Raw genomic sequence first — 20673 nt, forward strand, 5'->3', positions numbered from 1 at the left:
CATGTCATCGTACAACGACGGCGTTGGCCATCAATCACTGGACTGTCTGGTCCAGACTCATATAGCTGGAATATTGCTGAGTGTAAACAAACACCTATGTGATAGGTAGGTAAGTATACTCACCCATGCCAATTTACTTGGGGACGTAGCTTCAATGGTATCCAATCCCGTTGGGTCCACACCGGAGTGTTTTTGTAGACTTCGTTCTCGGGGTAGGTTATTCACAGGTCTTGGTAGGCGACTTTCTTGGGGGTCAGAATCTTTAAGTCGTGGTAAACGACTCCCCGACGTATGTAACTGGTTGTTGATACGTCTGAGTCGACTACGACGATCCTGCGGTGATCGGGAGACAGTCTTTGCGCCAGGCATGACTGAAGGTGGATCTGAATTCCTTCAATCAGATGTGATAACTACGATATCTATCTCTTGAACAACATATCCGAAACATATATTCTTCAAACTCATATTTTCTGCGTTGAAAATGGTCTTTCCAAAATCCTTGATTATAACAAGATGATTGTAATCCAAAGATGTAAGATACTGACGTTGGAATATACACAACACAGTTTCTTTCAAATATTCGAAGGCTGGACACGACTCCCTTTAATTCCGGGTTGTATTGTGCAATGGGTAAATCAAAAACACGACCCGTGCTCACTTTTGCAGAAAGCAATTGTTCCTTGCGATTTCAAGTCCGGTCACGCTTACAGCCAAGACATTCAGCGTTAAGAGTAAGACCCTGTCAGACATACGTAACAGCGTACAAGTGTCCAGTCCAGATTATATCTCCAGGACAAGTGACCAGTGTCCTTCGAGTGACCCGCAGCACACAGCATATAAACCGTTTAGCTTCGTGCGTCAGTGTTATCAACCTTCACTCTCGCTGCTGTTAGCGCGATACAATCAGAACGGCGAGAGCTTTTGACGACAGCTCGGAAAACAATGTCACGTGATCATTGTTGACAAACTGCCTACTGTGACGGCTCAATGGTATTCGGCAGCCGGGAACAGTGCGTAAATCACTGTTGGATTTAAATTTCATCAAACGTTGACACGAAGGGGATATGTCTCAATCTTGTCTTGACCAAAGGAGGTTATTAGAAATATAAACGGAGAAAATAAAAAAGAACACGATATTACTTCAAAGGCGCCTTCTTATCAAAACCGACGATGAAGCGACAGGTGCGTGTGGTAATTTATCATATGTGAGATTTAGTATGGCAAATCAATCTTCACTGAAACACCAGTTCGAACTCGCGTTACTGCGTTGATAGACTTAACGAGGCCGCCGTAGTATCGTCGCTGTGGTTACCCACAACGTGAACGATATTAACAGGTAACCACGAAACACCGAAGCTCCTCTCCACGTGGTGTTGAGATGTTCCAACTGCAGTAAAACATGTGGCCCTACTCCACTTACATAATAACTCCTGCCGTGAATCAACAGTTTATCGCAGTGAGTATCCAAGCACAACTGAAGTTTATATCGCTCGTCTCTATGATGGTATTGAAGCTGGATTGCTTTATTGGAGTTTATTCCGTGGAATGTGATTCGCACTCAACTGGTTGGTAAACTTAATAATTTCGAAATAATATCATTATGTTTTGACACTAATCCAAAATGAAGGGTTCAGGCAACCCGTGATTGCGCTCTGTTTACTTCTGTCAGCCAAGTCATATGTATATTGTAGTTATTAGACTTTATAGGTTATATAAACACTTGACGAATCAATATGTCAAGAACGCTGGTATAAAACCATCACCTTAACTGACCTACTTTGAAGTTATCTGACAAACAAAATCAATATAACCACTTGATAATAAACGCAGCTCTAAGCATAATCACGAATTTGATAAGCCTTAAAAAATATATAAATTGCACCCACACAAAACGTATCGGGCGTTGCTCCAGATTAGGGGCCCGGATTACGATCAGTGCACGACTAGCAATCTTGACTCCACGAAGCCATTTTTGCGCTAGGACTCTCATAGGCCTGTGCTAAATTTTGAAAGTTATCTTAGCGCTAGGATCGCTTTGTGAAAATGGACATGAGCATGCAAGTTTAATTTAATAAAGGCGCAAAGACTACATATATACTCTTCAAAAAAGAAACGCACAGGCGTTTTCAGCAGTTCATTTCGATATATTTTGACAGCAATTGTCATTACGATAATTCATATGTTTGAATCCTGTTGATCATGTCGTGGTTGTTGTGTCATGCGCGCAAACACATCCCAAAATGTGTTTGTAAACGTTTGTGATATAAAATGAAAACTGTAGATGAAAAGTGCATGCAGAAAACGTTTTCCACGTAATGCACGTGCAATGTGTCGGAAACATGAGAAGAGACGTCGACTATAAAAGGCCAAACCAAATTCATGATTTCATTACGAAAGGTACGACGTAAACGAAGATACAAAATGCCAAGATTGAATGCTACTGACTAAAATATTGCCATTGGACGTTTTGAAGCAGGGGAGTCCCAGCCTGCCGTTGCAAGACACTTCAACGTCCACCACAACACCATATCCCGATTATGTCATCAATATACCCGCTTCAATTCGACCCAAGATCGTCCAAGAGGTGGATGACCAAGAGTGAACACTCCTGTTCAGGGCCGATTCATCCGGGTGTTTCACACACGTCACCGATTTGCTACAGCAACGGACACTGAAGGACAGGTGACTGGTCTTCCAAGAATTTCCGACGAAACAATCAGAAATCGTCTGAGAGAAGTGGGAATTCGAACATATAGGGCAAGAGTTAGACCTGTTTTGATACGACTACACCGACAACGACGTGTCCAATGGTGCAACAGGATACAGGCATGGAACCCGGGGAACTTGCGACGCTTTTGGTTCAGTGATGAGTCACATTTCCTCCTGCAACGACGGGACAAAGTGACAAAGTGTCTATCGACGTCCACACAAACATTTTGCGCCGAACTGCGTTCGACAGGTGGAAAGATTTGAAGGCGCGGGACATAGCGTCATGGTGTGGGGAGCCATGTACTACACAGGTAGATCAGAGCTGGTGGTGGTTCAATGCAACCTTACTGCAAATCGCTTCATCGATCAAATCCTACGACCTCATCTCATCCCACTTTTTAACTGCCAAAATGAAAATACTCGACCCCCCATAGATTGTGTAAGATGTGCCTATCTAGCCAATGTAAACGTCAATGGCCTTCCCTGGCCTTCCAAATCGCCTGATCTGAACCCGACCGAGCATCTATGGGACGAACTTGATCGACGCGTTCGTAAACGTCGAAGTTTTAGTGACCCGAATGAATACTTCGATTTATACGAGGTTTGACATAACCGGAAAATGATCATAAGACTATCTTGTCTCCATCTCTTAAAAAAATGGTCAGCTTTTTGTTTGTTGTTTAAAGCAGCGCACAGCTTTATTCCAGCTATATGGCTGCGGTTTGTAATTATTATGAGTCTGTACCAGACAATCCAGTGATTGACATCATGAGCATCGTTCTATGTAGTTGGAATACGATGTTACGTGTTGACCAAGACAGAGAGTCTGACCACCCGATCCCGTTAGTCGCCTCTTACGGCATGCATGGGTTGCTGAAACACATGGTGGGAGAAAAGCCTGTGGTGTGTGTGTGTGTGTGTGTGTGTGTGTGTGTGTGTGTGTGTGTGTGTGTGTGTGTGTGTGTGTGTGTGTGTGTGTGTGTGTGTGTGTGTGTGTGTGTGTGTGTGTGTGTGTGTGTGTGTGTGTGTGTGTGTGTGTGTGTGTGTGTTGGGGGTTGTCCTACGTACTGCAACCCTCACTGTCCACATTACGTTCCGTCACATCAAAGTGTAATTTACGTACAGATCTTTACATCGCAGCGTATACTTGCCTGATAAAAGTTGAACAAATGTATGCAACTGGCCATGGCTGCATTAAAAACCTCTCCACGAAGACAGTTGACGGTCATTCCTTGCTCTGTGTAAGATATATTAACGAAGTTAATAATTATCGATTTCGATTCTATTTGTTGGGGTTTGTCAAATCCTGGATTCTTTAGTAATTTGCTGGAACTCAATGATGAAAGATCAAAAGCTTTTATTTTGGGGTCCTCATTAAAACTAAAACAATGTCACATTGGTCAGCTAAACATTGGCCGGCCCGGTATCCGTCTTTCTATCCAGTGAAGAACCTAGGTGTATATATTGACTCTAACCTCAACATGGAGGATCAAGTATCTTATCGATGTAAAACCGGCAATTTCCATATCCGGAACATGAGCGCAATTCGCTATATCCTTACTAGAAGTGTCACAGAAGCCCTTGATAGTTCATTTATACTTTCTGGGATCCATTATTGTAACATTTGCTAGAGGGTACAAAACACTGATACAGAAGATACGAAATAAACCTGCCAGGATAACAACTATAGGAATAAACAACGTTCACGTATTACACCGGTGTTGAAAACACGCCATTGGCTTACGCGCACAAAAAGACTGATTCCAAGAACTTGTCACTGGTTTTTCTGGCTCTTCGTAAAATTGATCCGCCCTATCTTTAAGACCTGGTTCATCCACCAGCAAAATCAAATCGTTTGGTGCCAGAATGTTGTCCTATTGAACAACAACCTTATGGAACTCGCTCCCTTTTGAAATCAAACTAGTTCCTTCCTTGCCAGTCTTTAAATTAAGACTAAATCCCCATCTATACTGAACAGCAAAAGAAACGCAAGTTTCGAAAAAATGCAATCTCATAAAAGTAAGCGTTCATATTTATGGAACGTTCATGGTAAAGTGACGTAATGATCCCAGGTGAGATGATGTCATGCAATTTGACGTCCATAGGAAACATTCACACAAACACAATCACAGTTCAGCAAAAACATAAATTTAGCACGTGCATCGACGGTTCTGGATGGAAAGCATGCATTTCACCCTGAGATATCCTTTAGAAAGGTTTGTGTCCAAAAAAAGGTTTAGTATTGACGCTAGGAGGTGTACACGCCACACAAACGATGCCTAGACTGACGACTGGGCAGAGGGGAATGGCCATTGGAAAGTTGCACGGAGGGAGCTCTGCAACCGCTGTAGCTAGACAATTGGGCTGTCATCTTACCACCATTACACGACTTGCTCAACATCATTAGCAAACCGGCGTTGCTGCTGATCGTCCCCGTACCGGACGGCCACGAGTGACAACTCCGGGTCACTCATCTAAGGAACCGAACTCAAGCAGCAACAGTAACAGCAACCTTAGCCCATGGGCCAAGGGGATCAGTGTCCAGCGATACGATTAGGCGTCGTCTTCGGGCTGCTGAAATCCACTGCCGACACGTCAACAACACCAGCGACGTTTACAGCCCTCACACAGCCAGAGTATCGATGGATTTTCTGGCTCAGAACAACATTAACGTTCTTCCATGGCCGTCTCTTTCCCCGGATATGGCTGCCATCGAACTTTCTGGGACGAAATTGAGCGGAGGATTGCTGCAGGCAGACAGCCACTCACACTTGCACACTTGGAACAGAGACTGGCGTTTGAGTGGAAACACTTGCCTCGGGCATTCTTTCAGACTCTCGTGAACTCAATGAGACGACGTTGCACGGCCTGCGTGCAAGCTCAAGGTGGCTATACGCGCTACTGAAGAGACTGTCACTTTTCGCGTTCAGGGGTATCTCCATTTGACGGACTAGGATCAATTTGAACGTATTGCAATTCAATGTCAACAGCAACATTTAGCTGTTAAATTGATAGTGTTTTCTATAGAATTAATGATTAGACATAAGTTTGGTTGTCTTCTGTTAAACAACTTGACAAAAAGCCAGACTTGCGTTTCTTTTGCTGTTCAGTATATTTCTTCATTACGTTTAATTTTCTGCTCTTTTGTACATACCTCTGTTCTCGTTTATCATGTTAGCATGAGTCAGTTTTACCCCGCTTTTAGTAAAGTTCCAGCAACCTCTCGGCGGGGGGACACCAGAAATGGGCTTCACACATTGTACCCATCTGGGAAATCGAACCCGTGTATTTGCGTGACGAGCAAACGGTTTAACCACTGGGCTAACCCACATCCACCTATCGCGTTAGAGAGTTTAACGTTCCGTTTGGTGGTGCGAAATCAAGAACATTATAAATAAGTCACCTGAGTTACCCTGCTACCGGCAACCGGGCTTGGTCAGACTGGCTGAGTTAATTAGTGTCACCTACAGCAACGAACTGACAGCCATCTTGCTGTAACGAGTATATTTGTTTAGTTGTTGGTGTTATTATGGTTGCAATATGTAACGTTCAAATTCTTTCTATTTTGTGTCAGCACGATCGAATATTATCAGATTAGCTGATAGATAAGATATATTTTAAGAGAATAGCTCTTGCAGTGACTTTGTTAATAATTAACTGTAACGTTGCGTGACCTGAGCACTGTTTTCTTACTGCTTTCAAACACGGCAGACATCAAGTCTTGATGAGAACCAAGAGCAGTCGTGGGAACGGATGACCCATGCATTGGAGTGAGGGGCTTGATGTGCAGAGTTGTGTCCCTTGTCTGTCAGGATCTGCTTCGGTAGGATTCGCATATCACGATTTTGGTAAGCAAACACGAACTACTTAAGTAGGTCATCTGTCACACCAGAAAGCACCTGTCTACGACTTTTGTCATTCTCACTCCGCTACAAGATGTGACATTTCCACATTTGACGCATCAGTGACAATCGAGCATTTCAAGGAACCTAACACGACTCGAGTCGTTTTATTAGGTATAAGGATTACAACATTCAAGGCAAGGAATTCTGTGCCAATCCAATCATATGGAGGAGGCACTACATGAGATTGGTCTGCAACAGATGCCAATGACTGGTCAGCGCAAACTCCAGTGGGGGCTGCTGTTCGAGCCGTATTCACTCTTCGCGGACACGTGGTGTTATCACTGCTTGAGAATGATTCATAAACACGTGCTTAATGATACCGACGGAATTGTAATGTAATCGTGTGATACAGAAATGTTTGTTTTTCATATTCAAAGCTCGGCCTTAAAGGAAAAAGGACCCATTAACTGTATTCGAAGTAATCTCGTAGGTCATTGCAACTGCAACTTCAACACTACGATGTTGGACTGTATTTCTGTTCTTGGCCCAACTCCAATGCTTAGCATCTGCTTTGTCATGTGATTTAAAAAAAAAAGCAAACGCCGAACTATTTGACCCATACGTCTGTTGGACAGTTGGTATTCTCGACTGTTCACTGGCGTTGCACTGTTTTCTTATATCCAGTTCAAAATGGTAATACTCCCTTCAGCAACAGGCTCTCACATCAAATATTCACATCCCATTGACCCCTGTGATCGTTGTGATGAAATCGACAAGACATGCTGTCAGGAATTACCGCGGCCATCAATAGTTGAAGACTAGTGCTATTTCAGCCACGCCCAGGGCGTCAACTGGAACAGCCGTATAAGTATTTGGGAAGCGGGAGAATAGGAGTGATTCATCTCGCCTCATCGAGCATTCGATCGATGGAGCCGCGTGCGGGGGGTAATTACTGATCGGTCAAGGTGACCTTTGGTGTAGGAAGCACTGGAAAACCAGAAAACAAACCTCGTTAAAGAATTTCTCTGACCGAAAGCACTTCAGGAAGTATTAAGAACGTTAATGGTGGGCGTGGTATACAGTACAACCAGAAATTATTCAGAATTTAAAGATTGTAATTTTTTATATATTTTTCACTCATTACTCATGTATTAAATGTGAATATTAGCAGAACATAACTCCAGATTCAAAGACAGGTGAACAGTTAGTATTTTGTCAAGTCACCATGGGCAGCAATGCAGGCTTCAATGCGGCGGGGCATACTACTGATCAAAGAAGTTAGAAAGTCGTGGTCCATGCTGTCCCAATATCGGACCACCTCTTATTCTTTTATTTCAGCAATATTTGTCAGATTTTTCTTATTGACACTTTCCTTCATAAGTCCCCAAATATTTTCTATTGGATTTAGGTCAGGGCTATAGCTTGGCCAATCTAATAATGTCCTATTTTGGGTCCGAAACCAGGCCTGTGAATGCTTTGAACGATGTTTTGGGTCGTTGTCCTGCTGGAAAATCCCAAAATTTCCATAGAACACGTGAGCAGATGGAAGTAAATGTCCCTCGAGAATATCTGTGTACCGCTCACTGTTCATATTCCCTTCAAATACACAGAGGGGCGTTGCCCCTAACACAGATATGCCACCCCACACGTTAAATTTCGGACTGTACTTTGGGTGCTGATACAAAGGTTTTTCAGTTTGTTTGGTCCAGAATTTCAGTGTATTAGGACACAGCCACACAGAACTTTCATCTGAGAAAATCACATTGTCCCAGTTAAAATTTCTATGCTGTAAGCACCAGTTCAACCTTCGCTCCTTTTGTTCAGCTTTCATGATCGGTGATGGAATTCCTCGACTTTTCTGCCAACCCTTTGCATGCAGCTCAGTTGTAATTGTCTCCTTACAGACAGCCACAGTTCCTCTATCAATCATATCCAGCCTTAGGTTTTCTAATTTACTTCGTTTGTTTTTAGAAACAAGAATACCAAGACGCCTCCTGTCACCGACAGTCAATTTTCTGGGCCTACCTGCGCCTCCGTGGTGCTCAATGCCATATCCATTTGCAATATTTTTCAAAACACGATAAACAGTGGACAAAGGGATGCCTGTTCTACTTGAAATCACTTTAGCTGATCTGATGTCCTTGTTATAATACTCTAAAATCAACTTCCTCTTCTCTAACTCATCCATACTGAGGATCACTGAAAATGTCGTCTGCTAGCAAGTAAACAAAGGGGATAACTCTTCACAAACTAATGAAAAAGGATTAACGGTGTTGTCTCTCTTGAATGAAACCAAGCACTTGATAGCTGGTCAAGGTTGTTTATACTAGAAACCCAATTAAACATATTCCTAAAATTCTCAATAATTTCTGGTCACACTATATGTCGCAACACGTCTATCCAGGTGGATTAACTGGGATTGGCAGATTGTCTTTCCGTCCATTTGGGTTTTTTTTAATTATTTACTTATTAACTCTACACACTACAACCCTCATTACCCAGATCACATGACGTTATTGTGTAATTTACGTATTTACGTGCATCTTTCCATAGTTGTATGTATTACGGTCCGCGTTAAAGTCCCTTCCACGAAGACTAGTTGACTGTGGCTTCTTGTGTTGTGTTAGATTGACTAACGAAGCTAACAATGATCAATTTCCATTCTTTTCGCTCGGATTTCGTAACTCGAGTCTGGACCAGACGATCCAGTGATCAACAGCATGAGCATCGATCTGCGCAATTGGGAACCGATGACATGTGTCAACCAAGCCAGCGAGCCTGACCACCCGATCCCGTTAGTCGCCTCTTACGACAAGCATGGGTTACTGAAGATTCATTCTAACCCGGACCTTCGCGGGTCGCGGGTCTAATGCATTTCACATTTTGGAATGTACCTTCTCATATCCAGTACATTAGACCTTGCACCTTTAGATTAAGATGTTCCTATTCTGGGAGGATACACGCAAACGTTTAAGTGTCAGACTTTGCCAAACATATAATATAATTAACACTGTCTCGAACTCACAGTTTTGTGCTCTTGCACTATTCAAGCGCAAGGGTCGAACATATGTACACGCACACACCCCAGAGACACACGCAAGTACAGAAATATAGAACACCCGAGACTTAAAAGTTAAGTCTAGGAGGAGTTTAACTCTTTAGTAGTAGGCTATATATAGTAAATGAAACCTCTTGGTGTGATGATGAAGAATGTAAGGATGTCTTGGCCACCAGTCATGTTCTCCCATCTTGTCCTTCACCTGATCAAAGGGCAATTGGTAGCCCAGTCTGGTTCCCTGGGTATGCTGCGCTAGCGCTTCACAAGCGTACCCATGTTGAATGAGTTTAGTTTTACGCCACACTCCGCAATATTCGAGCTATATGGCGGCGGTCTGTAAATAATCGACTTTGGACCAGACAACATGAGCATCGATCTACGCAATTGGGATACGATGACATGTGTCAACCAAGCTTCTTACGACAAGCAAGGGTTACTGAAGATCAATTCTACCCGGATGTTCACGGGTAGCGTACCCAAGGAACCAGGCTAGTAGTAGCCCTGATAAGTTGTGCATGTATAGCAAAGAAGTTGCTATTCCTCGTCACAATCATTCTCAACATTTAAATACACGCATAGACTCACATAACCTCATCTATAGTAAATATGACATGAAATATGTATATTTAACATTTATCTGTATTCACTCCCAAAGACTTGATGAATATCGTTGAACAATGAATGCGATTACAAATTCCCAGGACATGATGAACCGAGGTTACTCCTCGACCATTGTGGGGTTAATGATCTGAAATCTAATTGTTCCTCAATACCATCATCAAACAATGCTAAAACACAGTCAACAAACAGGGAACCGTAGTGCATTTCAAGTGGAATGCATTTGCTGGAAGCGGGTGCGCAGCATACAGATCAAGGTGAGTCAATACGGATTAGCGTTCTCTCATCCCGTGATGCTGATGTTATCTGTAGATTATTCTCAGTAGTAATGTAATACTGTAATAACGACTGTACGTCTAGTTAATTAAGCTGCGTCCATGGGAGTGGTTGCACTATATGCTTTCAACGCTAATCACGACCTTAGCTTTTTTTTCTTTTAGATAATCAGCATTCCGATTTATGTATGCAATCTGAGTTCACATGATATGGTTTATTTGCCTACGTAAAAAGAACTTCTCATTTACGAGTATTTGTCTACTTAGAATGAACTTCTCTCATTTACGAGTAATGTAATTAATCTGTGGGATATGAAAAGGAACACGCAAGGTTGAAGTACATAGCTATAGGCGAGATGGGGTGAAACTGTTTTCAACGAGCGGTGGGGTAGCCTAGTGATTAAAGCGTTCGCTCGTCGTGTTGAAGACCCGGGTTCGATTCCCCACATGGGTACAATGTATGAAGCCCATTTCTGGTGTCCCCCGCCGTGATGTTGCTGGAATATTGCTAAAAGCGGCGTAAAACTAAACTCAGTCAGTCAGTCAGTCTTACAGGCACTATGTACAAATATAGGACAGCGGGGAAGCGGGTGGCCCAGTCATTCAACAAACGCTTAGTCTGTAAAAACATTATTTGATGTGAACGCTCAACTCTTTTCAAATTAAAAACGTGCCCCAGTTCAGAATCTGAAATTGTGGAAAATCTAGACTTTCTACAGAAGAGCCTGGGCAGGAGAAACCAACATATTGTTCAGGGATAATCTCCTCGTTGGGACTCGTTTTCAGTTTAAAAGGAATTGCTTGTTTCTATCAAACTTATATGTATTCAGAGACTAACCTTTAGTCTAAGTTCAGGGACTTTGAGACAATCTAGCCATGTCGTCCAAGACTGAGAGTCCCGTCCCTCCAAAATAAATGTTGTTTCACTCACTCACTCGCCAACGGGCCAGCGATCTTCAGACAATGGGGGTCATGTTGGTTTGTCCAGTGGACCTGTAATTACTCACATGCCCTTGTGTCTTTGCGAGGATTAAAGATTAAAAACATATTGTTTTTGAGATGACCCCCGACTCGAAATGCTTCACAGTACAATACATCATGACATCATGTATTGTACTGTGAAGCATTTTGAGTCTGGGGGTCATCTCAAATTTTTATGCATTTTAAAAAAAGCTTTAATCCTCGCAAAGACACGAGGGCCTGTGTAAATACTCTCAGGAACCACTGTCCCTCGTTGAATGTAGTGTCCAGAATACTGTAGTATCCAATCACTCTCATTGTATTGTCATCGTGCCACATTATCAGGAACCATTGACGTCATAATAGAAGCACGATAAGTGCTGGCCTGAAATAGACTAGGATTAATCACATACAAATAGGCTCTCCAGATTAATTTGTACCAGTTGGTACCGCTTCATCTTAATTACGACGCAATCTACAAGTGTTGGGGAATGTTTAGGTTGGTTGTGACGGAGAATAACAGTTTTGGGGGTTAGCTTCAGGTGGCCAACAAGACGGTAAAATCTTAAAAGTTAGTGCGCGGTTGAGTGAATTTGGTTTAATGCCGCTATGAACAGTCTTGCTGATTTTGTACGGAAAACTCGAAACGATGCAGTCTTAGACGTTGGTGAAACTCACGAGCAAGAGTATGGTGCAGACAAACCTAGAACATATAATCGGATAATTCTGGGATTCGAACCCAGTATCATAGGTTCATGACTCAATGTTCTTCTACGTGTATTTCGCTTGTAATGCCATTAAAACAGTAGCATCAGTTTACCCACCCATGATCATTGGATTCTGGTACGCTCAAGGGAGGTAACTCTGTAGGAGGATTGACGGCACCCCGTCCGACGGAACTACACGTGCCCCAGTATCTTATGACTGCTCGAACTGGCAACCTCAAAACAAGGGAAATTAACCCAAACCTTTAACTTAGGGCTCGGGTACATGGATGATCCGATATCCTAAATACTGGGCAAAGACTGGAGCTTCTGCAATATCCCGTTACATAATGGGGAAGTTCATCATCAAGCCTTTTTCAAGTAAGTGATTCCGGATTTACGATGCTTTTAGCAACATTCCAGAAATATTACGGGGGTGGGGCGAAAGGACACTAGAAATGGGCTTCAGACATTTTACTCATATGGGGAATCGAACCGGTTCTTCAGCGTGACGAGTGGACGCCATTAACCATTACCTTTTTCAGATACAAATGATGGGCCAAATGCTATCATCATTATGTATAAGTCTGAATGAGGCTACAGGTGATCTGTTAAGAAGTGTTCTACATACAACTGTATCACGATCTGTTGCTCAAATTTGAGGGAATATATCGGGTGTCCCCCCAAAAGTGAACCGGTTTTGACAAGTATTTTCTCTGCGATAGATAAACAAAATTTATACAAAAACTTCGCAGAGTAACCCTAAGGTATCATCGACAAGTCTATGAATTATGTAAGAGATTGGTCGCAAATTATGCGAGTATTGTCAAATTCAAAACTACATGTTAAAAATGCAATGCCATATTGGACTCTCTAAAGGAGAAAGTTTAGCGAGGAGTGAGTGAGTGAGTTTGGTTTTACGCCGCTTTTAGCAATATTCCAGCAACATCACGGCGGGGGACACCAGAAATGGGCTTCACACAATGTACCCATGTGGGGATTCGAACCCGGGTCCTCGGCGTGACGAGCCAACGCTTTAACCACTAGGCTACCCCACCGCCCCTAGCGAGGAGTGAGAGACCAACTGACCGAGCAGACGTTAAAGGATAATTTGTCATGGGAGGAGATATCTGTGGAAGAAATACGCAAAAGCATTTCTGCTTGGAAGAAACGGCTTCGTTTAAAGTAGTTGTGGAGGAAGATGGAGGCCACATTTGGCATAGGCTGTAATATGTTTTCCCTTGATATTACATCTTTTGACATGCTGTTTTGAATTTGACAATACTCGCATAATTTGACTTGTTGATGATACCCTAGGGTTACTCTGTGAAAGTTCTTAATAAATTCGGTTTATCTATCGCTGAGAACTTGTCCAAAACCGGTTCACTTTTGGGGGGACACCCGATATAGTTGGTTTAACACCACTTTGATAGTAATTAATGTCAGCCTGAGCTTAATGCGGGCTAAAACCCATGACCACGGGTATGGTGCTGACAACCTGGGCATGGTCGGTACAACCCAAGTGATGTGTTTCCGGTGTCGAAGGGACGCAACTCTACACAGGGCAGGACAGGGCGACTGGCCCACAGTGCCAAATGGCAAAGAGATATACTGGTATATGGTCTCTGCAATGGTAAGACTTGAGATTTATAGGGTACCATATTTTTTTAAATTATGGTGTTTATGTTTGAATATCAAACTCAGCAATATTACAGCTATCTGACAGTATGATGTAAATATCAGGCTGAACCAGATAATCCAGTGACTGATATTATAAGCAACGATCCCATACAGCATTGGTTGCTGGACGTCAATTCTATTACAGATACAATAGGCACATTCAGACCAAGCCAGCTCATTATTGCGAGAATCTTTCAAATATTCATCAGTAAAGTGAGTGAGTTTAGTTTTACACCGCACTCAGCAATATTCCAGCTATATGGCGGCGGTCTGTAAATAATCGAGTCTGGACCAGACAATCCAGTGATCAACATGATGAGCATCGATCTGCGCAATTTGGAACCGGTGACATGTGTCAACCAAGCCAGCGAGCCTGACCACCCGATCCCGTTAGTCGCCTCTTACGACAAGCATGGGTTACTGAAGATCAATATTCTAACCCAGACCTTCATCAGTAAAGAGGTGACAGGCTATAAGAATCTGGCGTTCATCTGACCATTTACATCTCGCACCCAAAATTGATTTCCTGTGTTCCTGTGAATATTCTTAGACAGATCCTAGCCAGACTAGAATAACCATCTGTTGACAATAACGTTGAGATCATGAATATTTGGGGAATATTTTCATGAAAGTGAAGACTAATATCAGCACACAATTTAAGAAATACAAGATCTAAACTTTTCACCATCCCTAACATTTTGTTATATGTATACATTAGTGCCATCAAAAACACAACAACAGGATAAAGCGGACATGGATTTATTTCATCACATCATTGTGGCATGAATTAAAAGCATCAAACGTTTAGGGACACCTGACATTGGTTCATAGAATAAGAAACTGATATTTGTCAGTAAAAACAAATTGAAAAAAAATATTGGTGACAAGAGAAAGCAATATATGTTACATGGAAACTGATAAATGTTGAGGTAATGATAATTGGAAATATGAAAGGCAAAGTTGTTGTGAATCATTACCAGGATAGAAAAATGAAATGGATGTGGAAGGGATTGTGAATAGAAACAGAAGAATGTAGGATGGAGAGGTGTGGTTTCTGAACAAAATGGTAAGGCCAGACCAATTATATTTCTTGTTTTACAGATCCGCCTGTCGTATTTTTTCAAGAACAAGAAAAAATATAAAAAATAAAAACAATTTCCCCGTTCAAAATATAAATCATAATGTTTTTATTGGGCAAAAATGTAAACTTACAAGAAATTATTTTTAGATTGTTTTTTGCCCCATATACACTTCATAAATTGCCAAAAGTAAAATACTTTGAGTATTTAAAAGGAATATAACTTTGACTGGTGATTTTATTTTTTTTCCCTCCTGCCTTTAGGTTTTCTAAGGACAAAATGCTGTAAAACAGGAAATAAAATTGGTCTGCCCTAATCATGACTTTTCAAGACAAGTCATTGTGTAGTGGAAATCTAGGGCTTTGTGAGAGGATTGTTAGTGTTATACTAAACTAAATACCAAATACTAGTGAGTGAGTGAATATGGTTTAACGCCCCTTTTAGCAATATCCCAGCAATATCATGTGGGTACACCAGAAATGGGCTTCACACATTGTATCTATGTGGGGAATCGAACCTTGGTCTTCGGTGTGATGAGCCAACACTTTAACCACTAGGCTAACAACCAACACCCCCCCACCCCCACCCCCCACTAAATTTAATACAATGTGATACTGAAACGTGGTAAAGTGGGGTGTTGGGGGTGGTCAAGTGAGTGAGTTTGGTGTGATGCTGCTTTGAACAGTGTTTCAGCTATATCACAGCATCTCAACTAAATGTGGGAGAAAGCCCCAAATGCTGCAGGCTATGCATGACCATAGGTTCCTGGTGTGCCCAAGGGAAGCAACTGTGCACAGCAGACTGTGGCAGCTTACACAACTGTCCTCTGTGTCCAAGGTGGTGAAGGGAATTAATGTTTTTAAAAGGGGGACTTGTTTTGGTACAAATGGAGTGGGTACATAGGGGAATGATATTTGCCAATTGGAAAAACATAAATAGATTCATGTATATTGTACCAGTGAAAGAGATGACCTGAGATATAAACATCTTTTACACATGAAATATATACTTGAAAAATATGAAAATATATCATATCCATATATGTAGTAATACTTAAATATTTCACATTTGAGAACAAACACATAATCCATTATACAATTACACAAATTTACGTTGTCATGGTAACATTTATAATATTAATTCAGTAATGTATTGATATTATAAACAAGGGTAAGATATGTGATTGCACCATTGTGTAATCTGGAGGTATAAAGGCCATGTGGAGGGGTGGAAGTGTTTGTGAGTGTGGTTGCTAAGTTGACTGGAGTGAGTGAGTGAGTGGTTGTAAGAGTGAGTTAAGAGAGGGTGAGTGTTGGTGAACAAGTGCGTAGTAGAGTGAGTTTGTAGAAGGAAAGCTGATATTTATAGACTTAATTCCTTGGTGAACCCAGCGTGATGTCTTGTGCTGACATACCAGTTTGTCATTTCATTTTCATGAAAATAAAATAAATCAAATCCCACTACCAAGCACCTTCATCCCCAGCATCTAGCCCTACAGAAGCATTTCTCGGACTCTTTGGCTTAAAGCTCCTTGCCAACATTTCATAACAAAGCAAGTTTACAAATTTTGCAAGAAGAAAATATTCAAGAGATGACAAAACACCTAACATATAAAACCTGTAAAAGAAGCAGCAATTCCATTTTATATTTTTAAAATGCTCATTTTCTTGAATACTGTCAATAATGAGAGATCCAGCCATTAGAACATTATTCCGAAATCTTCATCTTAAAATTTTGGAAACTGCTCAATGCCACACCCAGCATTGTTCCAGCTATATGGCTGTTATCTCTAAATAATGCAGTCTGGACCAAACAGTGAAGTGATTGATATTATGAAAATTAATCTATACGGCAGGGGTACGATGACATGTATCAAGTATCAAGTTTGACCATTGATACTCTTTGCTGCCTCAACCCATAAAAAGCATTGGTAGCTGCTGACCAAACTAACCATTGGTCTCCAACAGGTTTCATCATCTGGATGCCAGTCTGGATTACAATAGGTCCAATTTTAGTGTTGAACACAGGGGTGGAAATAACCCATTGCCCGACGTCCGAGTCCAGTGTTTTTTTCTGTTGGGCAAGCAAATTTGTTTATCACACTGTACCGGTGTCCAGTTGACTTTCCAATATTAATTATGTTGTTTATTTAAAATATCAACAAGAAAACGGACGGTATAGTGGAAAAATTATCAGGGCAAGTGATTTTACATGTGCCACTGTACCTGAGTACACTAGCAATTTTAAAGTTATTACCACCCCTGGAACACATAATTGAGTGTGTGAGTTTAGTTTTTAGCCTCTTATAGCAATATTCTAGCAATATCACGGCGGGGAACACCAGAAATGGGCTTCACACACTGTACCCATGTGGGGAACCAAACCTGTGTCTTTGGTGTGACAACCATCCTTGTTGAACATTTAAGTAACACTTAGGTAAATGTTATTCTTTGCTTTTAGCAAAATACCTTATCATCATAATTTGACATTTAAGGTGATAATGAATAAAGTGGAAGTGTGTCAAACAATTTAAGGAAAATATAAAAACAACAACAGCCAATACATGTTAACAAGCACAACACTGTACAATCTTGTGGCGGGTAAAGGTCACCAAAAATACTGTAAAAAGCCATTTTCACAAATATAAACCAATCACCATGGCAACATTAGTACAATCATGCAACAAAACGTACTTCACAACAAAACGCTAAGCACTCTATTTACAATATCAGAATATTTACAATTTGAATATGAATATGTAGAAACTGAGATAAATTCTGATAACTTTTTTGTGCTCAAAATGTGAATTATATACTTTCACCTGCTTAAAATACTGACATGCTATGAAATGGACTTAATCCATGTGACATTCCTGTAGTGTGTTTGTGGTGTAACACACAATATTCCAGCTATGATGGCGGTCTGTTAAAGGCCAAGTCTGGATCAGACAATCATTTGAATTCTTTTTACGAGCAACACAATTAGTCATCATGATGCATCACAATCCACTACAACCACCATTGCTGGGGAGCTATTCAGTCTACAATCTGCAATGGGTGATGTTACCAATGAAGTCAAGGAAAACAAATTATGGTCTGAATAAATTGTCAGTCTAGAATGTATATGTAGAAGTTTCAAACAACAAGCATCCATCAGACTAACAGGGTTCTACTGTACTCTATTCATCTACCATTCTAATAAGAAGCATAAATGTTCGTTCAAATATATTTCTTTACAATACTCTGTGTGGGTTAATAAATCTATTGGGCCACAGTTTGAACTAGGAAACGCTAACAGACATACAAAACATGTCTTCCTCATAAGAATGAATTAAGAAATTAATGAATAATTTAAAAATAAGATTCGGTTCAAATGATGGATATGAACAGACATTTGATAGATTTACAAGGATAGAAAAAACAGTTGTAAGCAAATATTGTTTAGCCAACAAAATACAGGCAAATGCACATGTTCCCATGGAGTATGACTGCAAAATACACCTGGCGTCATTTTTTGTGAAATTATATCTGTCTTCTTTATAATTATAATATAGAAACTAAAACTGAATAATATATGTACAGGAGACTCAGGAAAAAATATATATACAAATTGCACTCTTCAAGCAAAAGACTTGACCTTTACAAAAACATCTCACCAGCAGGACAATACAGGCCGATTCCTTGCCGACATTGGAAATATATATATTCTACTTTGCAATATATTAAACTTCAGGGCGGGCAATATATTCTACTTCTGGGCCATAATATTACACTTCTGGGCAATATATTCTACTTCAGAGCAATAAAATAAACCTCAATGCAATATATTACACTTTGGGGCAATATATTTAACTTCAGGGCAATATTATTAAACTTAACAGCAATATATTCCACTTCAGGGCAATATATTAAACCCAAGGGCTACATATTAAACTTCAGGGTAAAATATTCTATTTCTGGGCAATATATTAAATCTCAGGACAGTATATTCTTCTCCAGGGAAATATATTAAACATCAGGGTAATATCATTTCGATGATGTAAGAAATGATATAGCAAGGACTTATCTTGATATTATCAGTGTCATCTACTTCAGGTAAATAATTCAATACACACTTTTTAACACAGATATAGATTGAATATTGAATAAAGTTACTGTATTCAGGTAAATGTTATAAACTGTACTCCTGGGGGTAATGGAAAAGAACAGCTACATACAGTGTCAATGTATTCTGTTTTACTTCCTTGATGGGCATTTTAAAAGTTGGGGTGGTGAAAATTGATTATACTTTTTATGAATATACAACTTCGTTATTCTGTGAAAGGAGATGTTTGGACATAGATTCTAAGGTCGTTGTTGCCTTTCACGGAATAATGACGTTGTATATCCATAAAAATTATCATCATTCTTTATTCTGCTTTAGGAAAATATTATCACTGAAATAGATGTGAAACTTGCCTTCTTTAGGGTATTTTGAAAAAAACACCTTTGTGGTACTGGCATGTTTGTAAATTGAAACAACTTAAAGATAACTTAGATAGTAATTCAATGTAATTTGATCTCAAAGTCATGTAAAATATTCATATCAACATGAAGGAACAGCTACAAGAATTATTTTTAAAAATTCATAAAGATCATGTCAGAGCAGGAAGGCTGTGTTGTCCTGCCGATGTTGTGAATGACTAGATGTATCGTTCTAATAACGGAAAGCCCAACTGTGCCTCAGAGCAGCAAGCAAGACAGACATGGCCTTATTCCAAGCTATGAAGCAAGCTGTAAAACTATCTAAACCAGTGCTATCCCACGTACAGCATACACTGAACTCTTATCACAAAACAACCTCACAGATATTCCTTACTATATTAATATGGACATGTTATAAAAAATTATCAGTTACGTAAAAAATATTTACATACAATTTTTTTTACTGAAACAATTTTTGTAGGAAGAGGTAAGGAAAGACATGTACTACTCAATCATGATGATAGTTGTATTTAATAATTCTGTAGAAAGTTATTTGGAAACTATCATTTTTGTGGGCGAGTTCAAGTTAAATGTACATCAAACTTCACAAAGCAATCTCATCTACAATTGTTGTAAGTCTAATGTTAAAGTATGAGATTTACAATTATCATTGAGTGAGTGAGTGAGCTGAGTTTTACGCCGCACTCAGCAATATTCCAGCTATATGGCGGCGACAATTATCATTGAGCTGAGATTGCTAAAAGGAACTTCTTTGTCATGAAAGTGGTCCCTAATCCATGTTACTTAATTATGTGTTTTACAGATATCGTTCAAAAACATAAAGATGACCTGAAAGAATTACATACCACATAGATCGCAACATTTAATTCATTTAAAAATGAAAGTTTGGTGGGAAGAAAAAAGAAGAAGATGTTCTTGACATTTTTTTCATATTTAACATTTTAAAAATCTGGTTCAGCAAATCTGTAATCTGAGGTAGTACAAAAATCATGCAGAAAGTAATGACTCAGAAACTTTATGACCTTACTAACCTACACATGGCGAGTGGGTTTAGTTTTACGCATCTTTTAGCAACAATATCCTGGGAGAGGAGAAACAGGCACATGTTCACTCTGCCAGAAGCCAGGACATCATTGACGATGAGCTGAGACAGCGAAGCCCTGCAGACCAGGGCTCCTCCTGATAATAAGCTTTTCACACCTGAAACGACCAAAATGGAAACTTTAAAATCATACTCGGCAGGAGACCGCAAACAAATCAC

General features: G+C 40.4%; 2 protein-coding genes across 2 annotated transcripts in view; both read right to left on the reverse strand.

Annotated features, from left to right (window-relative positions):
- LOC124272371 (myosin heavy chain, skeletal muscle-like) overlaps positions 1 to 913 on the reverse strand; it is a 44024-nt gene extending 43111 nt beyond the window's left edge. The window contains exon 1 of the mRNA XM_046707572.1: positions 124 to 913. Within this exon, the coding sequence (XP_046563528.1) occupies positions 124 to 369 (246 nt within the window). The 5' untranslated portion in view covers positions 370 to 913. The remainder of the gene's footprint in view (positions 1 to 123) is intronic.
- Positions 914 to 17233: 16320 nt separating this feature from the next.
- LOC124272658 (inverted formin-2-like) overlaps positions 17234 to 20673 on the reverse strand; it is a 28748-nt gene continuing 25308 nt past the window's right edge. Inside the window, 1 exon segment of the mRNA XM_046707878.1 lies at positions 17234 to 20612. The gene's annotated coding sequence lies outside the window, so the exon portion shown is untranslated.

The sequence above is a fragment of the Haliotis rubra genome, unplaced genomic scaffold (genome assembly GCF_003918875.1).
Source record: "Haliotis rubra isolate DU_JTF1 unplaced genomic scaffold, ASM391887v1 Scf1, whole genome shotgun sequence".
NCBI lineage: Eukaryota > Metazoa > Mollusca > Gastropoda > Lepetellida > Haliotidae > Haliotis > Haliotis rubra.